At 43.8% G+C, this 17123-nt stretch overlaps 1 protein-coding gene and 2 long non-coding RNA genes across 7 annotated transcripts in view; all 3 read right to left on the reverse strand.

The window, feature by feature from the left end:
- The window catches only part of DHX8 (DEAH-box helicase 8), a 39479-nt gene that overhangs the window by 8827 nt on the left and 13529 nt on the right, over positions 1 to 17123 (reverse strand). For all 5 annotated transcript variants that reach the window (XM_032279496.1, XM_032279495.1, XM_032279492.1 and 2 more), the window contains exons 10-17: positions 16297 to 16394; positions 15168 to 15315; positions 10693 to 10874; positions 9122 to 9316; positions 8633 to 8818; positions 8300 to 8510; positions 7512 to 7693; positions 3598 to 3738 (exon numbers count right to left, since the gene is read on the reverse strand). In XM_032279496.1, the coding sequence (XP_032135387.1) occupies positions 3598 to 3738; positions 7512 to 7693; positions 8300 to 8510; positions 8633 to 8818; positions 9122 to 9316; positions 10693 to 10874; positions 15168 to 15315; positions 16297 to 16394 (1343 nt within the window). The remainder of the gene's footprint in view (positions 1 to 3597; positions 3739 to 7511; positions 7694 to 8299; positions 8511 to 8632; positions 8819 to 9121; positions 9317 to 10692; positions 10875 to 15167; positions 15316 to 16296; positions 16395 to 17123) is intronic.
- On the reverse strand, positions 1441 to 3133 carry LOC116552722. Its single transcript, XR_004269504.1, has 2 exons — positions 2967 to 3133; positions 1441 to 2655 (listed from the first exon to the last, which is right to left on the reverse strand). It is a non-coding gene; the product is annotated as an uncharacterized LOC116552722 (long non-coding RNA).
- On the reverse strand, positions 4155 to 5144 carry LOC116552723. Its single transcript, XR_004269505.1, has 2 exons — positions 5080 to 5144; positions 4155 to 4718 (listed from the first exon to the last, which is right to left on the reverse strand). It is a non-coding gene; the product is annotated as an uncharacterized LOC116552723 (long non-coding RNA).

Consider the following 17123-nt stretch of genomic DNA (forward strand, 5'->3'; position numbering starts at 1 on the left):
ATCTCTGTTAAAAGGGGGACAATTAGCAACTGGCAAAATCAGAAATGGGGTTGATTTCACTTCCTTTGGGACCATTTCCAAGACTACCAATGATCTTATCTTTCCCTCTCCATCCTCAGCACTTCAGGGACGTTTGTTCAAGGGAGGCAATATAAGCAGGGTTAATGAAAGAAATATTACACAGATCTCAGACATGTATTTTCAAAATAGTATGGCACAATATAAAAGAGAAAGCAGCCGGCTGCAGTGGCTCACACCTGTAATCCCAACACTTTGGGAAGCCAAGGTAGGCAGATCATGAGGTCAGGAGTTCAAGACCAGCCTGACCAGCACGGTGAAACCCTGTCTCTACTAAAAATACAAAAATTAGCCAGGCATGGTAGTGTGTGCTTGTAATCCCAACTACTCAGGAGGCTGAGGTAGGAGAATCATTTGAACCCAGGAGGCAGAGGTTGCAGTGAGCCAAGATTGCACCACTGCACTCCCGCCTGAAAAAAAAAGAAAGAATCTGTCAAAAAAAAAAAAAAAAAAAAAAGAGAAAGCATAAAACAAGATGACAGAACACATCCGCACAGTTATGACCAAAAAGGTAAGTGAAATAAATAAATTATGTCAATCAATCAAATGACTTTACAGTCATTTTTAAAATTATGTTTGCAGGCCAGGTGTGGTGACTCACGCCTATAATCTCAGCACTTTGGAAGGCCAAGGCGGGAGATCACCTGAGCCCAGGACCAGCCGGGGCAACATGTTGAAACTCTATCTCTATAAAAAATACAAAAATCAGCTTGGTGTGGTGGCTCATGCCTATAGTCCCAGCTATTCAGGAGGCTCAGATAGGAGGACCACCTGAGCCTGGGGGGGTTGAGGCTGGCTGCAGTGAGCTGTGATCATGCCACTGCACTACAGCCTGGCAACAACAGAGACTGACCATGACTCTAAAAAAATTAAATAAAAATAAAAATCATGTTTACAATGTTAAGTAACAGAAGAAAATGTTCACTCACATTAAATGCAAAATGCAAGTTACAAAACAATATAATGCTAATTTTGTAAAAAGTCTTTATATATCAACTACTAGAAGGAAATGACTAAGGGAAAAAAACCTAAAATGTGAACAGTGGCCAACTCTGACAGATTTGCAGATGAGGCCTATTTTCTTTAGACTTTACCAAATATTGAACATGTATTATTCCAGTAGGAAAACTAAATACTAAAAAAAAATACAAAACTTCCTACTTATTTGACTACTAAAATTGTAACCATGAAAGAAATAAACATGAACAAAGACTGGAAAGAAAAAGAGCAAAATGACAACAGTGGATGTAGTAGGATGATGGGTAATTAAATTTTTTTTCTTCTATTTTTCAAAAATAATGTAATACTATTTCTGTACTGGGAGAAGAAAACGCTGGTTTAAAAAAAAAAAATTTTTTTTAATGTAGTTTAGCCATAGGTTGCTAGGAAACAATGAATAGCAATCTGAAGAGGGCCGTTTTCTGACAAAACCATCTGTTGTAACAAACAGTACCAAGATTTACAAATTACTATGCCAGCTCCAAACCAAAGGACGGAGTATGAAAGGACAACTAAGCACACAATCCAGGCAGCAATCACGCACAGTGGCTGGACTCCACAGCGTTCTATAGATGTCTCTCTCCAGATCAGGAAAGGCACGCAGAACTAATTTTTTGATGACCACCACCCTGACAAGTGGTATACAGCACACAAGCTAGAGTCAGGTTACCCAGGTTCAAATCTTGGCTCTACTAGCTCTGTGATATTAAGCAAGTCACCTAACCCCTCTGTGCCTCAGGCTCCTCATCTGCGAAAATAATATCTACCACACAGGATCAATGCGAGAATGCACAGAGTCAATGCGCGTATCTAGGACAGTACCTGGTACTTGGTAAGTACACCGTAAGTGGTAGCTAGGATTGTTACTTAAGTTTCAAAATAAAAATAGCCTTATGGCTTTTACAAATTATGAAAGTAATACATACCTTTTGTGAAAGACTACATAAAAGTATAAAAGAAGCCAAGTGCGGTGGCTCACGCCTGTAATCCCAGCACTGTGGGAGGCCAAGGCAGGCAGATCACCTGAGGTTCGGAGTTCGAAACCAGCCTGACCAATATGGTGAAACCCCGTCTTAAATAAATAAATAAATAAAAAGTATAAAAGAAAACGCACTTCACCTAGCAGCACCACCCGGAAATAATCTTTGCTAACATTTAGACTACATGCTTCCAATCTTGGGCACACATACACTGCAGAAATGCACACCATCTTTTTTTTTCTTCCTGAGAAGTCTAAGGTTGAAACACCATCTATTTTTAAACAAAACTTGAATTATATCATTCATGCTGTTTTGTAGGCTCACTTTTTCAAATAAAACATTACAGTTACATGCTTATGTCATTAAGGATAGATACATGCCACCATGTTAATGCCACCAACGTTCTATGGCAGGAATATACCATAATTTATTAAACTACTTCCCTTTTGGAATACATTCAGAATTTTTTCCAAGTTTCCCCTGATATAAACAATGCTTCAATGAACATCATTTTCCATTACCTTTGGACATATATTTAATCATTTCTAACTTTTAGATCTATTCCTAGAAGCAGAACAGTTAGGTTAAAGAGATGAACCTTGCCGGGCGCGGTGGCTCAAGCCTGTAATCCCAGCACTTTGGGAGGCCGAGGCGGGTGGATCACGAGGTCAAGAGATCGAGACCATCCTGGTCAACATGGTGAAACCCCGTCTCTACTAAAAATACAAAAAATTAGCTGGGCATGGTGGTGCGTGCCTGTAATCCCAGCTACTCTGGAGGCTGAGGCAGGAGAATTGCCTGAACCCAGGAGGCGGAGGTTGCGGTCAGCCGAGATCGCGCCATTGCACTCCAGCCTGGGTAACAAGAGTGAAACTCCGTCTCAAAAAAAAAAAAAAAAAAGAGATGAACCTTTAAATTTTGGATATACTGTTGCCAAACTTCTCTCAAAAAAGTGATCAGGTAATTCATTTTTAAATGTAATTTCCTACCTAAACAGGAAATTATTTTAGAGACAGGGCCTTGCTCTGTCACCCCAGCTGGAGTGCAGTGGCGCTATCCTAGCTCACTGCAGCCTCGGACTCCTGGGCTCAAGTGATCCTCCCACCTTAGACTCTTAACCAGCTGGGACTGCAGGCACATGCCACCATGTCAGGCTAATTTGTTTTTATTTTTTTGTGGTGGCAGGATCTTGCTATATTTCCCAGGCTAGTCTAGAACTCCTGGGCTCAAGCAATCCTCCCATTTCAGCATTCCAAAGTGCTGGGATTATAGGTGTGAGCCATGGTGCCTGGCCTCATGGGGGCATTTTAATGGTGAAATACTATTCTAAAGATTAAAAACTTCAAGGATCAGTCAGACTTGGAGGTAAAAAAAGATCAAAAACAAAGAACAAAAAACCCTTCCCTCATGTCATTATAGTACCCAGTATCATAAAAGTTCATCTTTGAAAACAATAAAGGTTGAAATATATAATCATAAAAAATTTCAGAAAGGCCCTAACCAGGATTATTAGGAAAACTGTTGATACAAGCTGCCATACCTGAGAAATAGGCGTCACCACAAGCTGGTCAATCCCTGTCTTGGAATTGTAAACTTTCTGCTTCACGAATCCTGGGTCCACCACGTAGTAGATGCCGTCAATAGTCAGCGACGTCTCTGCAATATTGGTGGCAATCACAACCTGCAGGCAAGAGAGGCAAAGCTGCAGTGAGCTGCCCAGCTCAGCCCTGAGGTATGAAACAGTTCTTCTGAACCCAGACATCTTCCCAAAGGAATATGTGACTATCTCCCTCTGTGGATGGTTAAAATGACACTTAATCCCAGCTCAGCCTCCAACGGGCAGAAGGGAGGTACCTTCAGCTTAAGGGTTAAGTTAGATGGTACCTGAAAGGTACGGGAAAAAGCTAAGGCCAATCAAAGCCAATCTCATTTGGTACAAATAGCTACTGTATATCTCATTTTCTAGATCCAATGTTGATTACTACAATTTTAATTTTCTAGCACCCTGGGAAAGGAGAGATTTCCTGGCATCACATGTGCCAATGCAAAAGATTTTTCTTTCCCCTACTGAGACATCCGGACTGAAGAATGGGCTGCTTGTATTCTGTGGAATACGTATGTGGAACAAGAGGGAGGCTGCTTTTTTTAACTGATCATAAAATGAACCATGAGATGACACAGGAATTTCACAGTTTATGTGTGTGTGTAGCAGTCTATGTGATCTGGAGGATTATTAGTCTCAGCTTGACACTGTCACTGTTCTTCCACCCAGAGGTTCAGCTAATAAAACACAATTGCTTGGAAAAATCATCACTAGGAGGCACTGGAATAACACGCATCATGCCAGCACCTTAGTGGCCCTGAAAGGCTTCTACCTGCTACAGAACTACAGAAGCCCTGCTTAGAAAGAACTCCAACTATTAGGAATAGAATAGGGGAGAAATTCACCATCTTTCCACTCAAGCCTGATTGTCCTCCCATGTTTCCCTCCTCAGCACCATCTTCGATCCAGCTGCCCAAGCCAGAAACTGGAGTCACGCCTGACTTCCCTCACCCTTCTCCCCTTTACCTGCTAATACCCACCAAGTCTTGTCCATTTTAACTCTTTTTTTGAGACGGAGTTTTGCTCTTGTCGCCCAGGCTGGAGTGCAATGGCATGATCTCGGCTCACTGCAACCTCTGCCTCCCAGGTTCAAGCAATTCTTCTGTCTCAGCCTCCCCAGTAGCTGGGTCTACAAGCATATGTCACCACGCCCGGCTAATTTTTGTATTTTTAGGAGAGACAGAGTTTCACTATGTTGGCCAGGCTAGTCCTGAACTCCTGACTTTGTGATCCGCTCGCCTCAGCCTCTGAAAGTACTGAGATTACAGGCGTGAGCCACTGCGCCAGCCAAGTCCATCTGACTTCTACTCTTAGGAATATGCCTAAGAGAAATGAAAACATACGTCCACTCAAAAACTTGGTTTTCTGAGACAGGGTCTGGTTTGCTCTGTATCCCTAGCTGGAGCACAGTGGTATGACCACAGCTCACAGCACCTTCACCCTCCTGGGCTCAAGTGATCCTCCCACCTCAGTCTCTTGAGTATAGGCACATGCCACCATGCCTGGTTAATTTTTTATTTTTTATTTTTTGTAGAGATAGGGGTCTTAACCATATTGCCCAGGCTGGTCTTAAACTTCTGGGCTCAAGGGATCGTCCCACCTTGGCCTCTAAAAATGCTGGGAACGGCTGGGTGTGGTGGCTCACACCTGTAATCCTAGCACTTCAGAAGGCAGAGGCAGGTGGATTACCTGGGGTCATGAGTTTGAGACCAGCCAGGCCAACATGGCAAAACCCCTTCTCTACCAAAAACACAAAAATCAGCCGGGCGTTGTGGCACATGGCTATAATCCCAGCTACTCAGGAGGCTGAGGCAAAAGAATCACTTGAACCCGGGAGACAGAGATTGCAGTGAGCTGAGATTGCACCACTGCAAGACTCTGTCTCAAAAAAAAAAAAAAAAAAAAAATTCTGGGATCACAGGCATGAGTCAGTGCAACTGGTTCGCACAAAAATTTGTAAATAAATGTTCACGGCAGCATTGTTCATGATAGCCCAAAAGTGGAAACAACTCCCATGTCTATCTCTTTCTTTCTTTTTTTTGAGACAGTTTTGCTCGTTGCCTAGGCTGGAGTGAGTGCAATCTCAGCTCACTGCAACCTCTGCCTCCTGGATTCAGGGTATTCTCCTGCCTCAGTCTCCCATATAGCTGGGATTATAGGCATCCGTCACTACACCCGGCTAATTTTTGTATTTTCAGTAGAGACAGGGTTTCACCATGTTGGCCAGGCTGGTCTTGAACTCCTGACCTCAGGTGATCCACCTGCCTCAGCCTCCCTTACTGCTGAAATCACAGGCATGAGCCACTGCGCCCAGCTCCAATGTCCATCAACTGATAAATGGATAAACAAAACTTTTTGTGCTCATACAACAGAAGAGTATTCAGCAATAAAAAGAAATGAAGTATTGATACATACTATAATGTTGACAAACTCTAAGTCTGGAAAAATCACTGGAAATAAGCCAGCCACAAATATATGCTTTCATTTATATGAAATGTCTAGAATAGGCAAATCCACAGAGATAGGAAGTATAGGTTTCCAATGGCTGAGCAGAGGAGTAAATGGGGGTAGGAGGTGACTGCTAAAGGGTACAGGATTTCTTTTCAGGGAGATAAAATTGTTCTAAATACAATTGTGGTGATGGCTGCACAATTCTGTGAATACAGTTAGCCCTCTATATCTGCTGGTTCCCCATCTGTGGATTCAACCATTAGCAGATTAAAAAGATTTGGGGAAAAAATACAATAAAAAATAATACAAATTTAAAAATACAGTAAAACAGCTACTTACATAGCGTTTATACCGTATGAGATATTGTAGGTAATCTCGAGATGGTTTAAAGTATCATACAGGAAGATGTGCATAGGTTACATGCAACTACTACAGCATTTTATGTAAGAGACTTGAGCATAATTGGATCTTGGTATCCTTGGGGATCCTGGAACCAATCCCCACATATCATGGAATAACTGTATACTAAAAGCCGTTGAATTGTACTCTTTAAAAGGGTAAATTCCAATCTGGGCAACAGAGTGAAACCGTGTTTCTACAAAAAAATAGAAAAATTAGCCAGGAATAGTGGCACACGTCTGTAGTCCCACATGCTTAGGAGGCTGAGGCAGAAGGATCACTTGAGCCTTAGAGGCAAAGGTTGCAGTGAGCCAAGATCACACCTCTGCACTCCAGACTAGGTGACAGAGACCCTGTCTCAAAAAAAAAAAAGCAGGCGGTGGGGGAGTTAATTGAAAGGTATGTAAATTACATCTCAATAAAGCTGTTATTAAAAATATACCTATATCCATCTGTCTGCTTTCCTTTTGTCTCATACACACAGTCATATACTTGGTTCCAGCCATCAGAACTATGCCATTCGCTGAACTGGCCCCACTTCCTCGCCTCCAGGCCATCACGGACAGTTCTGTGTCTTCAAAAAGCTTGTCCCCCTGCCTTTCGTGAGCTCTCCAGGACTAGCTTAGATCCTTATTTCCCCTAAGAAGACAGGATTGGGTGCTCCCACCTGCGTATCCAAGCAGGAATGGCCTTTTCACACTATATGCTGAAAGTCTGTTGACTGGGGATGCCCCAAAGCAGATAGAGGCTGTTCTCGTAATGCAGCTCCCATGTATAGCCCAAAGTCTTGTAGATGCTCAAAAAATATTTGTTGAATGAAGGAGATGAGGAATAAGAGAAGAGGTCACATACTAGACCCTCATTCCTAAACGAATTGGTTGGACCAGTCTCTGAAACCTAACAAACAAGACTTGCATATACCCTAAGCAATCCCTACTATGACAAGCTGCACAGAACACATGATTTCAGGGCACATGGGAGCTTCCTTTTGCCTGTGTTACCTTTCTGCTGCCTGGTGGAGCTGGGTCAAAGATTCGGGTCTGCATCTCACTGGGAAGAGCAGAGTATACTGGGAGGATAATTAACTCTGGAACATCAGGTCCCAGGGATTTCATTCTTTCATACAGGATCTCGCAAGCAGTATCAATCTCTTCCTGACCAGTCAGGAAGACCAGGATATCACCTATGAGGAGAATAAAGGATTAATTTACCTTCTAACTGTTTGTGTGTGTTCTATACAAAGGCTATGGTGATATCAACAAAACTTCAAATAACAGAAAATATACATTCATATTCTGACCGGTAAGTAAACAATAGAAGTTTGTTTATATGACAATATGACATTATAACCACCACCAATTCTTTTTTGGGTGTGTATGATGGAGTCTCCCTGTGTGGCTGGAATGCAGTGGCGCCATCTTGGCTCATTGCAACTTCCACCTCCCGAGTTCAAGTGATTCTCCTGCCTCAGCCTCCAGAGTAGCTGAGACTATAGGCACCTGCCACCACATCTGGCTAATTTTTATATTTTAAGTAGAGATGGGGTTGCACCATGTTGGTCAGGATGGTCTCAATCTCCTGACCTTGTGATCTACCTGCCTTGGCCTCCCAAAGTGCTGGGATTACAGGCGTGAGCCACTGTGCCCGGCTACCACCACCATTTCAAACATACAAGCCCGAGGCTTGCAGAGAGATGAATATTTAGAAGGTGTTTCTAAAAAAATTAGCAAAAAAAAATACTCATATGAGGACTCTTGGCCTAAGAGGAAAAATACTGCTTTTTCTTTACCTGGTGGCTCTGTTAAATGGATCTGCATAACAGTAATCAGGCTGGCATCCAGATAATCTGTCTCAGGTTCCTTTGTGTACAGTATTTCCACTGGATATGTTCGACCTGGGATGGTGAAAATGGGAGCTTCATAGAAGTATTGAGAAAACTTCACTGCATCCAAGGTTGCTGAGGTGACAATCAGCTTCATGTCCTGCCGTTTCTGAACTGTCTAAAGAGAAATATAACGTGGCTTACTGAAAAGGACTACCCAAAAAGACACAGGTACTCAAATCCAACTACCAGAATTCGGTTTCCAACAAGTAGAAGGGTCATTAAAGAGCATCTAGTTACCTTTTTCAACAATCCAAAGAGCACATCAGTGTGAATTGTCCTCTCATGTGCCTCGTCCAACATGATGATTGCATACTGAGTGAGGTCAGGGTCAATCAAGCACTCCCTAAGCAACATCCCATCTGTCATGTACTTGATGACTGTTTCAGGGCTAGTGCAGTCCTCAAATCGAATGGTATAGCCCACCTAAAGCAGAACGGAAGGGGAAAACCTAGGATACAAATGTCTCCTTTTCCCAATCACCAGGCAAGATTTCAGCGCAGTCACTGTTACTCATAATCTTAAGAATTTGATCAAGATGTACAGTAATTTCCTCAAGTAAGGTATGTCTTAGACCATACCCTGAACAGACTAATTATGACAATGGGAACCCTCTCTCCCTCAGGAGAAACCTGAGAAAGGCAGTATTATTCATATCTCCATTTGATAGGTTAGGAGATCCGGGCCTTTGCTTCTGGTATTTTTAGAGTGACTCCACTATTTACTTACCTCTTGGCCTAAGCAACAACCAAACTCCTCCGACACCCTTTTGGCTACTGACATTGCTGCCACTCTTCTGGGCTGGGTACACCCAATCTTGCCCCTGGAAGTGTAGCCTGCCTCCGCCAGGTACTGGGTGATCTGTGTTGTCTTTCCAGATCCTGTCTCACCAATAACAATCAGGATCTGATTGTCATGGACGGCCTAAAGCAACAGAATATAAATATGGTCATTAAAATTTGCCACATGCTACTTTGGAATAAAATAATTAATGACTATATTCTAACACTGAAGAAAAGGGGGACATACACATATGGTTAAAGAAGTCAACAATAAATTTAAAAGACACATAAAAAGTGTTCCTTCCCACTGTAACTCCCAAATTTCTAGTATCTTTCCTCAAAAGTTATTTCTTATTTCTATATTGTTTGTAACAGCCAAGGATTACAATCAGCTATATTTCTATGCATACAGGACTAGTTAAATAAACCAGAGCTGATCCAAATAACAAGGCACATTAAAAAAAAGCATTTTTTTTTCTTTTTGAGATGAAGTCTCATTCTGTCACCCAGGCTGGAGTGCAGTGGCATGATCTCCGCTCATTGCGACCTCCACCTCTCAGGTTAAAGTAATTCTCCTACATCAGCCTCCCAAGTAGCTGGGATTACAGGTATGCGCCACCACATCCGGCCAATATTTTTGTATTTTTAGTAGAGACAGGGTTTCTTCCTATTGGTCAGGCTGGTCTCAAACTCCCGACCTCAGGTGATCCGCCCGCCTCAGCCTCCCAAAGTGCTGGGGTTATAGGCGTGAACCACCATGCCTGGCCTTTTTCATTTTTAATTACTGACCAGAGCTATTGGTCCATGCAATACAATACTCTGCCCACCTGGAACTGTTCTAGGGTCCCCAGAAAAAAGAAAATATATGGACATATACATATGTATGTGTGTCTGTATACACACACACACACACATTTTTGATACAGAGTCTCGCTCTGTCACCAAGGATGGAATGCAGTGGTGTGATTGCAGTTCATTGCAGCCTTGACCTCTCAGGCTCAAGCAGTCCTCTTATCTCAGCCTCCTGAGTAGCTGGGACTACAGGCAAGGACCACCATACTCAGGTAAATTTTTTATTTTTTATAGAGATGAGGTCTCCCTATGTTGCCCAGCCTAGTTTCAAATTCCTAGGCTCAAGTGATCCTTCTGCCTTGGCCTCCCGATGTGCTAGGATCATAGGTGTGAGCTAACATCCCTGCCCCCATTATTTTAAAAAGTATTTAGAAAGTTTTCTCCTTTGGCCAGGCGCGGTGGCTCATGCCTGTGATCCTAGCACTTTGGGAGGCTGAGGTGGGTGGATCGCCTGAGGTCAGGAATTCAAGACCAGCCTGGCCATGATGGTGAAACCCCCCATCTTAAAAAAAAAAAAAGCAAGTTTTCTCCTTTTTTCTTATCCCTTTTGGAAGAGCCACTTCAAGTAGGCACACACTCGTCCCACTAGTTTCAATTTTAAAATGCCATCCCTCTTTTAGAAAACAACCCTACTCCCCACCAATACATCATAAAAGGGCTTCTCACCTGGACCAACTGCTCCTTCAGTTTGTAAATGGGCAGGCTCTCCCTCTGCTCAATGATTGACATCTGGGTCTTTTTCCCATAAGAGGCTTTGTTGCCCCCAAAAGCATGTTTCTTCCACTCAGGAATATCATTGGGCATCATCCCAATACCCCTCATGTTGGCAGCAATCTGTCTGCCTTCCGCTGTAAAGGAAAACAGGCAACTTAGGATTGTCCTCAAGCTACCTCAAGATGCACCAGGGGGCTGGGCACAGTGGCTCACACCTATAATCCCAGCACTTTGGGAGGCTGAGATGGGTGGATAACCTGAGGTTAGGAGTTTGAGACCAGCCTGGACAACATGATAAAACCCCATCTCTACTAAAAATACAAAATTAGCCGCACATGGTGGTGGGCACCTGTAATCGCAGCTACTCAGGAGGCCGAGGCAGGAGAATCACTTGAACCTACTAGGCAGAAGTTGTAGTGAGCCAAAATCGCACCATTGCACTCCAGCCTGGGCGACAAGAGCAAGACTCTGTTTTAAAAAAAAAAAAAAAAAAAAGAATTAAAAAAAAAGGATGCACCAGGGAAAAAATAAAATGGCAGGTAAGCACTACACATGCAGCATTTCAATTCAGTGATCCATGATCAAAAGATCTCAAAGAAGCAAATTAATGTGAAGAAATGAATATATAAAGGGGCAGCAGGGAGTGGGAAAAAGACCGTAACAAGTGGTGCTACACACCTGTGATGTCGAAAGAAAGGTTAGTTGAGAGAAGTGAAGACCTGATTGTTGGACACTGGAATTCTTTTTTGAGGCAGTCTTGTTCTGTCATCCAAGTGGGAGTGCAGTGGCACAATCCTGGCTCACTGCAGCCTTGACCTCCTGGTTTTAAGTAGTCCTTCTGCCTCATTTTTAAATTTTGAAGAGAGGAGATCTCTCTGTGTTGCTAGGCTGGTCTCAAACTCCTGGGAGCAAGCAATCCACCCCCTCAGCCACCCAAAGTAATGGAATTCCAGGCGTGGCCACCATGCCCAGCACTCTCTGCCTTTTAAATAAGTGCTATAGCGAGATGTAATTCACATGCCACGTCACACTCTTCTTTTTTCTTTTTTGAGACTCTGTTGCCCAGGCTGGAGTGCAGTGGTGCAATCATAGCTCACTGCAGCCTCAAATTCCTGGGCTCAAGGAATCCTCTCTCGTTGGCCTCCCAAAGTACTGGGATTACAAATGTGGGCCACCACACCTGGCATCCATGTCACTCTTTTTAAGCATCTAACTCAGTGTTTTACTGTATATTTATAAAGTTGTGCAGCCAACCCCATTATCTAATTTTAGAACATTTTCATCATCTCAAAAAGAAACCCTGTACTGATTAGCAGGTACTCCCCATTTCTCCCTTTTCCTTCCCCTTGGCAACTACTAGTCTACTTTCTATGTCTATGGGTTTACCTATTCTGGATATTTCATACAATATGTGATCTCTTGTGTCTGGCTTCTCTCAGAATAATTTTTTTTTTTTTGAGACAGGGTCTGGCTCTGATGCCCAGCAGGCTGAAGTGCAGTGACATGATCTCAGCTCACTGCAACCTCCACCTTCTGGGCTCAAGCCATCCTCCCACCTTAGTCTCCTCCGCAGCTGGGACTACAGGTGCATGCCACCACACCCAGCTAATTTTTTTTTTTTTTTGAGATGGAGTTTCACTCTTGTTGCCCAGGCTGGAGTGCAATGGCGTGATCTCAGCTCACTGCAACCTCCGCCTTCCAGGTTCAAGTGATTCTCCTGCCTCAGCCTCCCAAGTAGCTGGGATTACAGGTACACGTCACCACATCTGTTAATTTTGTATTTTTAGTAGAGAGGTGGTTCCACCATGTTGGTCAGGCTGGTATCGAACTCCTGACCTCAGATGATCCAGCCACCTCAGCCTCCAAAACTGCTGGGATTACAGGCATGAGCCACCACACTAGGCCTAATTTTTGTATTTTTTGCAGAGACGGGGCTTCACCACATTGCCCAGCCTGGTTTCGAATTCCTGGATTCAAGTGATCTGCTTGCCTCAGCCTCCCAAAGTGTTGGGATTACGGGTGTGAGTCACCACACCTGGACCTAGCTTATATTTTTAAGGTTCGCCTTGGATTTGTGGCTTGAGTGAGGAGCAAAAATGATGAGAGAGGCCGGGCGCGGTGGCTCACGCCTATAATCCCAGCACTTTGGGAGGCCAAGGCAGGTGGATCACGAGGTCAAGAGATTGAGAGCTTCCTGGTCAACATGGTGAAGCCCCGTCTCTACTAAAAATACAAAAATTAGCTGGGCATGGTGGCGCGCACCTGTAGTCCCAGCTACTCGGGAGGCTGAGGCAGGAGAATTGCTTGAACCCAGGAGGCAGAGGCTGCGGTGAGCCGAGATCACACCATTGCACTCCAGCCTGGGTAACAAGAGCGAAACTCCGTCTCAAAAAAAAAAAAAATGATGAAGAATTTTACTGGTGCTCTAGAATATGCAAATATTTTACAAATTTGATGCCAAAGGCCAGCTATGAAAAAATAACTTATGCCTACTAACAAAATAAATGAGCTTTGGCAGAGGCCAAAGAAGGGTCACAAGGAACATCTCACTAAAGGGCAAAAGGGAATGAATGGGTTTATTCTGAGGAAATGGAAGATGATATTGTTAAACAATGAATGAACATTTCTAATCTAGTATTTTTTTGTCATTTTTTTAAAATTTGATTTTAAAATAGAGACAAGGGCCAGGCAAGGTGGCTCACCTGTAATCCCAACACTTTGGGATACTGAGATGGGCAGATCATTTGAGGTCAGGAGTTCAAGATCAGCCTGACCAACAAGGTGAAACCCTGTCTCTACTAAAAACACGAAAAAATTAGCCGGGCATAGTGGCGCATGCCTGTAGTCCTAACTACTCAGAGGCTAGGACAGGAGAATCACTTGAACGCGGGACGCAGAGGTTGCAGTGAGCCAAAATCGCACCACTGCACTCCAGCTGGGGCAACACAGTGAGACTCCATCTCAAAAAATAAAATAGAGACAAGGTCATACCATGTTGCCCAGACTGGTCTTTAACCCCTGGTCTCAAGCGATTTTCCTGCCTCAGCCTCCCAAAGTGTTGGGATTACAGGCATGACCCAACATGCCAAGCCTAACCTAGTATTCTGAATCTCTATTACATGCAGCCAAACTGTTATCTAAATTAACAGAATTCTCAAACTTCTGTCTCCAGCCCAGGCCTTTCTTCTGAGCTCTTATGCTCAATTCTACACTGGATAACTCAACCTAAGATGTCCTCGTTACCTAGGATACAAGTCCAAAACTGAATTCCCCATCTTTTCCCACAAACCCATTTCTCCTCCGATGTTCCCATCATTCATCCTAGTGCTCAGAAAGGATGTCGTCTTTGGCCACTCCTGTTATTCTACATTCAACAAATCACTTTTCTCAAGTACATCCCTCCTCTTTGCTACCTCCATGTGCAAGCCACCATCCTCTCGCTTCTGAATTATTATAAAAGCTTCCTAAATCATCACATGTGCCCCATCCAACTCATTCTGCAGGGCACTCTGAATCATCCTTTGGAAATGCAACTTTGGTCATGGCACTTAAACCTGGGAGATGGAGGCTGCAGTGAGCCGAGATGGCGCCACTGCACTCCAGCCTGGTGACAGAGTGAGCCTCTGTCTCAAAAAAAAAAAAAAAATTTTTTTTTGGTTTTAAACACGTGTTTAAGAAAAAAACCAGACATGCTGTAACTGAAGTGAAAAATCAACGGTAAATTTTTTTAGAGACAGAGTCTCATTCTATCACACAGACTGGAATGCAGTGGCCTGATCTTGGCTCATGCAACCTCTGTCTGCTGGGTTCAAACAATTCTCCTGCCTCCGCCTCCCGAGTAGCTGGGATTACAAGTGTGTGCCACCACACCTGGCTAACTTTTGTATTTTTTTTACTAGAGATGGGGTTTCACCATGTTGGCCAGGCTGGTCTCAAATTCCTGACCTCAGGTGATCCACCTGCCTTGGCCCCTCAAAGTGCTGGGATTACAGGCGTGAGCCACTACGCTGGCCCAAGGGTGAATTTTTAGTGTGTGCTGGGAGTGCCCCCTCCCTGTGATCTGGAAGGCTGATATTTTTTTTTTTTTTTTTTTTTTTTGAGACAGAGTTTCACTCGTTACCCAGGCTGGAGTGCAATGGCGCAATCTCGGCTCAGTGCAATCCCCGCGTCTTGGGTTCAGGCAATTCTCCTGCCTCAGCCTCCTGAGTAGCTGGGATTACAGGCATGTGCCACCATGCCCAGCTGATTTTTTGTATTTTTAGTAGAGACGGGGTTTCACCATGTTGACCAGGATGGTCTCAATCTCTTGACCTCGTGATCCACCCGCCTTGGCCTCTCAAAGTACTGGGATTACAGGTGTGAGCCACCGCGCCCGGCCAAGGCTGATATTTTTAAACAAGGTCCATACACCCCTCCAAGGGTCCTACCATCAGGCAGAGGGTCAACCCAGTGTTTGTTGAGCCCCATGGGAATAGAATCCATCTCAGCTTCCCGCTGGGCCTGCTTGAGTTCCCGCCTTTCTTTGGCCAAGGCACTTTGCATCATTGCTGCTTGGGAGAGGGAACCATCTGGGTTCTGATACAACAGAAGAAAAATCAACATGAATTAAATGTCCAGGAAATAAAATGTAGATGTTAAGCCCCTGTAACCTAAAACATGAGACCACACCTGGAATAAAGTTCCTACCAATGTAACAGGCTATATGAAAGAAATGGATAAACTGTAGCATATTCAGACAAAATGAACAAGGACAATGATAAATCATTGAAGGCATTGGATGTTTAGTTTCAAGATGAGATAGGAATGATGTGCTACCTTTAAATGTACGAAGGACGTAAGAAAGGGATCAGAATTTTTCTATATGACCCCGGGATCCAAAATCAAGACCAATGTGGACGCTTTAGTGAGTGAGGTTTTAGGTCAGCCTAAAGAAGAACTACGGATCAGATCCATCTAATGATGAAATGTACCTCCTGAAGGGCTGGTGAATTCCCTGTCACTAACAATGTCATGCAGCAATGAGATGACCACATAAAAAGAACACTGCAGAAGAAGTATACGCATGGATTATAAGCATTACATATGTGCTGGGCAGGGAGACCTTTAATACACCCTTTTCCATACCTAAAATGTTTACTGTTCTATGGATTCGAGTTCACATTCCCCTCACAGCTCTGCCCTCCCCAACACCCAATGCTACAGCTTTCTATGCTGGCCAGTCCCAACTGCTCAAGTAAATCCTTCAAAATTGCCTTTCAATCTGCAACACTGAAGCCCTAAGGAACCCAGGCAAAGGCAAGGATGGTAGATTAAGCATTCTGTCTATCTCTGCTTCCACCCAAAACACACAAAAGGAGCACAAAAGAATTAAACAGGCAAAAGCAATAAAGCCAACCCAACCTCCATTTAAAACAAAACTATTCTAGACCCTGGCTGACAGCCAATAAGACTTTCTGCGGCCCAAGTTCTACTTATGCAGATCTAATAACCTGACCCGTTACTTTAGAAAAAGAAGTCCACTTGACATTTCCAGATTAAAGGTCCAGCAATTCTCACCTTGACGATTTTAATGGGGCTCATGTCCATGCTTTGCTTAGTGTGCCCTCTCAGGAATGGAGGCTCTTCTTCAACCAATTCAATCTCAAGGTCCTCATCTAAAAGTTCCCCCAAAAGAAGAATTAGTCATAAACAAGAGGGAATAACAATTTTCATCAAAACAATTAATTTCCATAGGCACAAGCAATCTTTATCGGTAATACTTCCCCTCGTGGGGCACAGTGTCTCATGCCTGCAATCTCAGCACTTTGGGAGGCCAAGGCAGGAGGATCACTTGAGGTCAAGAGTTTGAGACCAGCCTGGCCAACATAGTGAAACCACATATCTACTAAAAATCCATAAATTACCCAGGCTTGGGAGCAGGCACCTGTATTCCCAGGAGGCTGAGGCAGGAGAATAGCATGAACCTGGGAGACAGAGGTTGCACTGAGCTGAGATCGAGCCACTGCACTCCAGCCTGGGTAACAGAGTGAGACTCTTTTTTTTTTTTTTTTTTTTTTTTTTGAGACGGAGTTTCACTCATGTTACCCAGGCTGGAGTGCAATGGCACGATCTCGGCTCACCGCAACCTCCGCCTCCTGGGTTCAGGCAATTCTCCTGCCTCAGCCTCCTGAGTAGCTGGGATTACAGGCACGCGCCACCATGCCCAGCTAATTTTTTTTGTACTTTTAGTAGAGACGGGGTTTCACCATGTTGACCAGGGTGGTCTCGATCTCTTGACCTCGTGATCCACCCGCCTCGGCCTCCCAAAGTGCTGGGATTACAGGCTTGAGCCACCGCGCCCGGCGAGACTCTGTCTTAAAAAAAAAAAAAAAAAAAAAAAAAAA

Source organism: Sapajus apella, unplaced genomic scaffold (genome assembly GCF_009761245.1).
Source record: "Sapajus apella isolate SASKATOON/1434 unplaced genomic scaffold, GSC_monkey_1.0 scaffold12, whole genome shotgun sequence".
Taxonomy (NCBI): domain Eukaryota; kingdom Metazoa; phylum Chordata; class Mammalia; order Primates; family Cebidae; genus Sapajus; species Sapajus apella.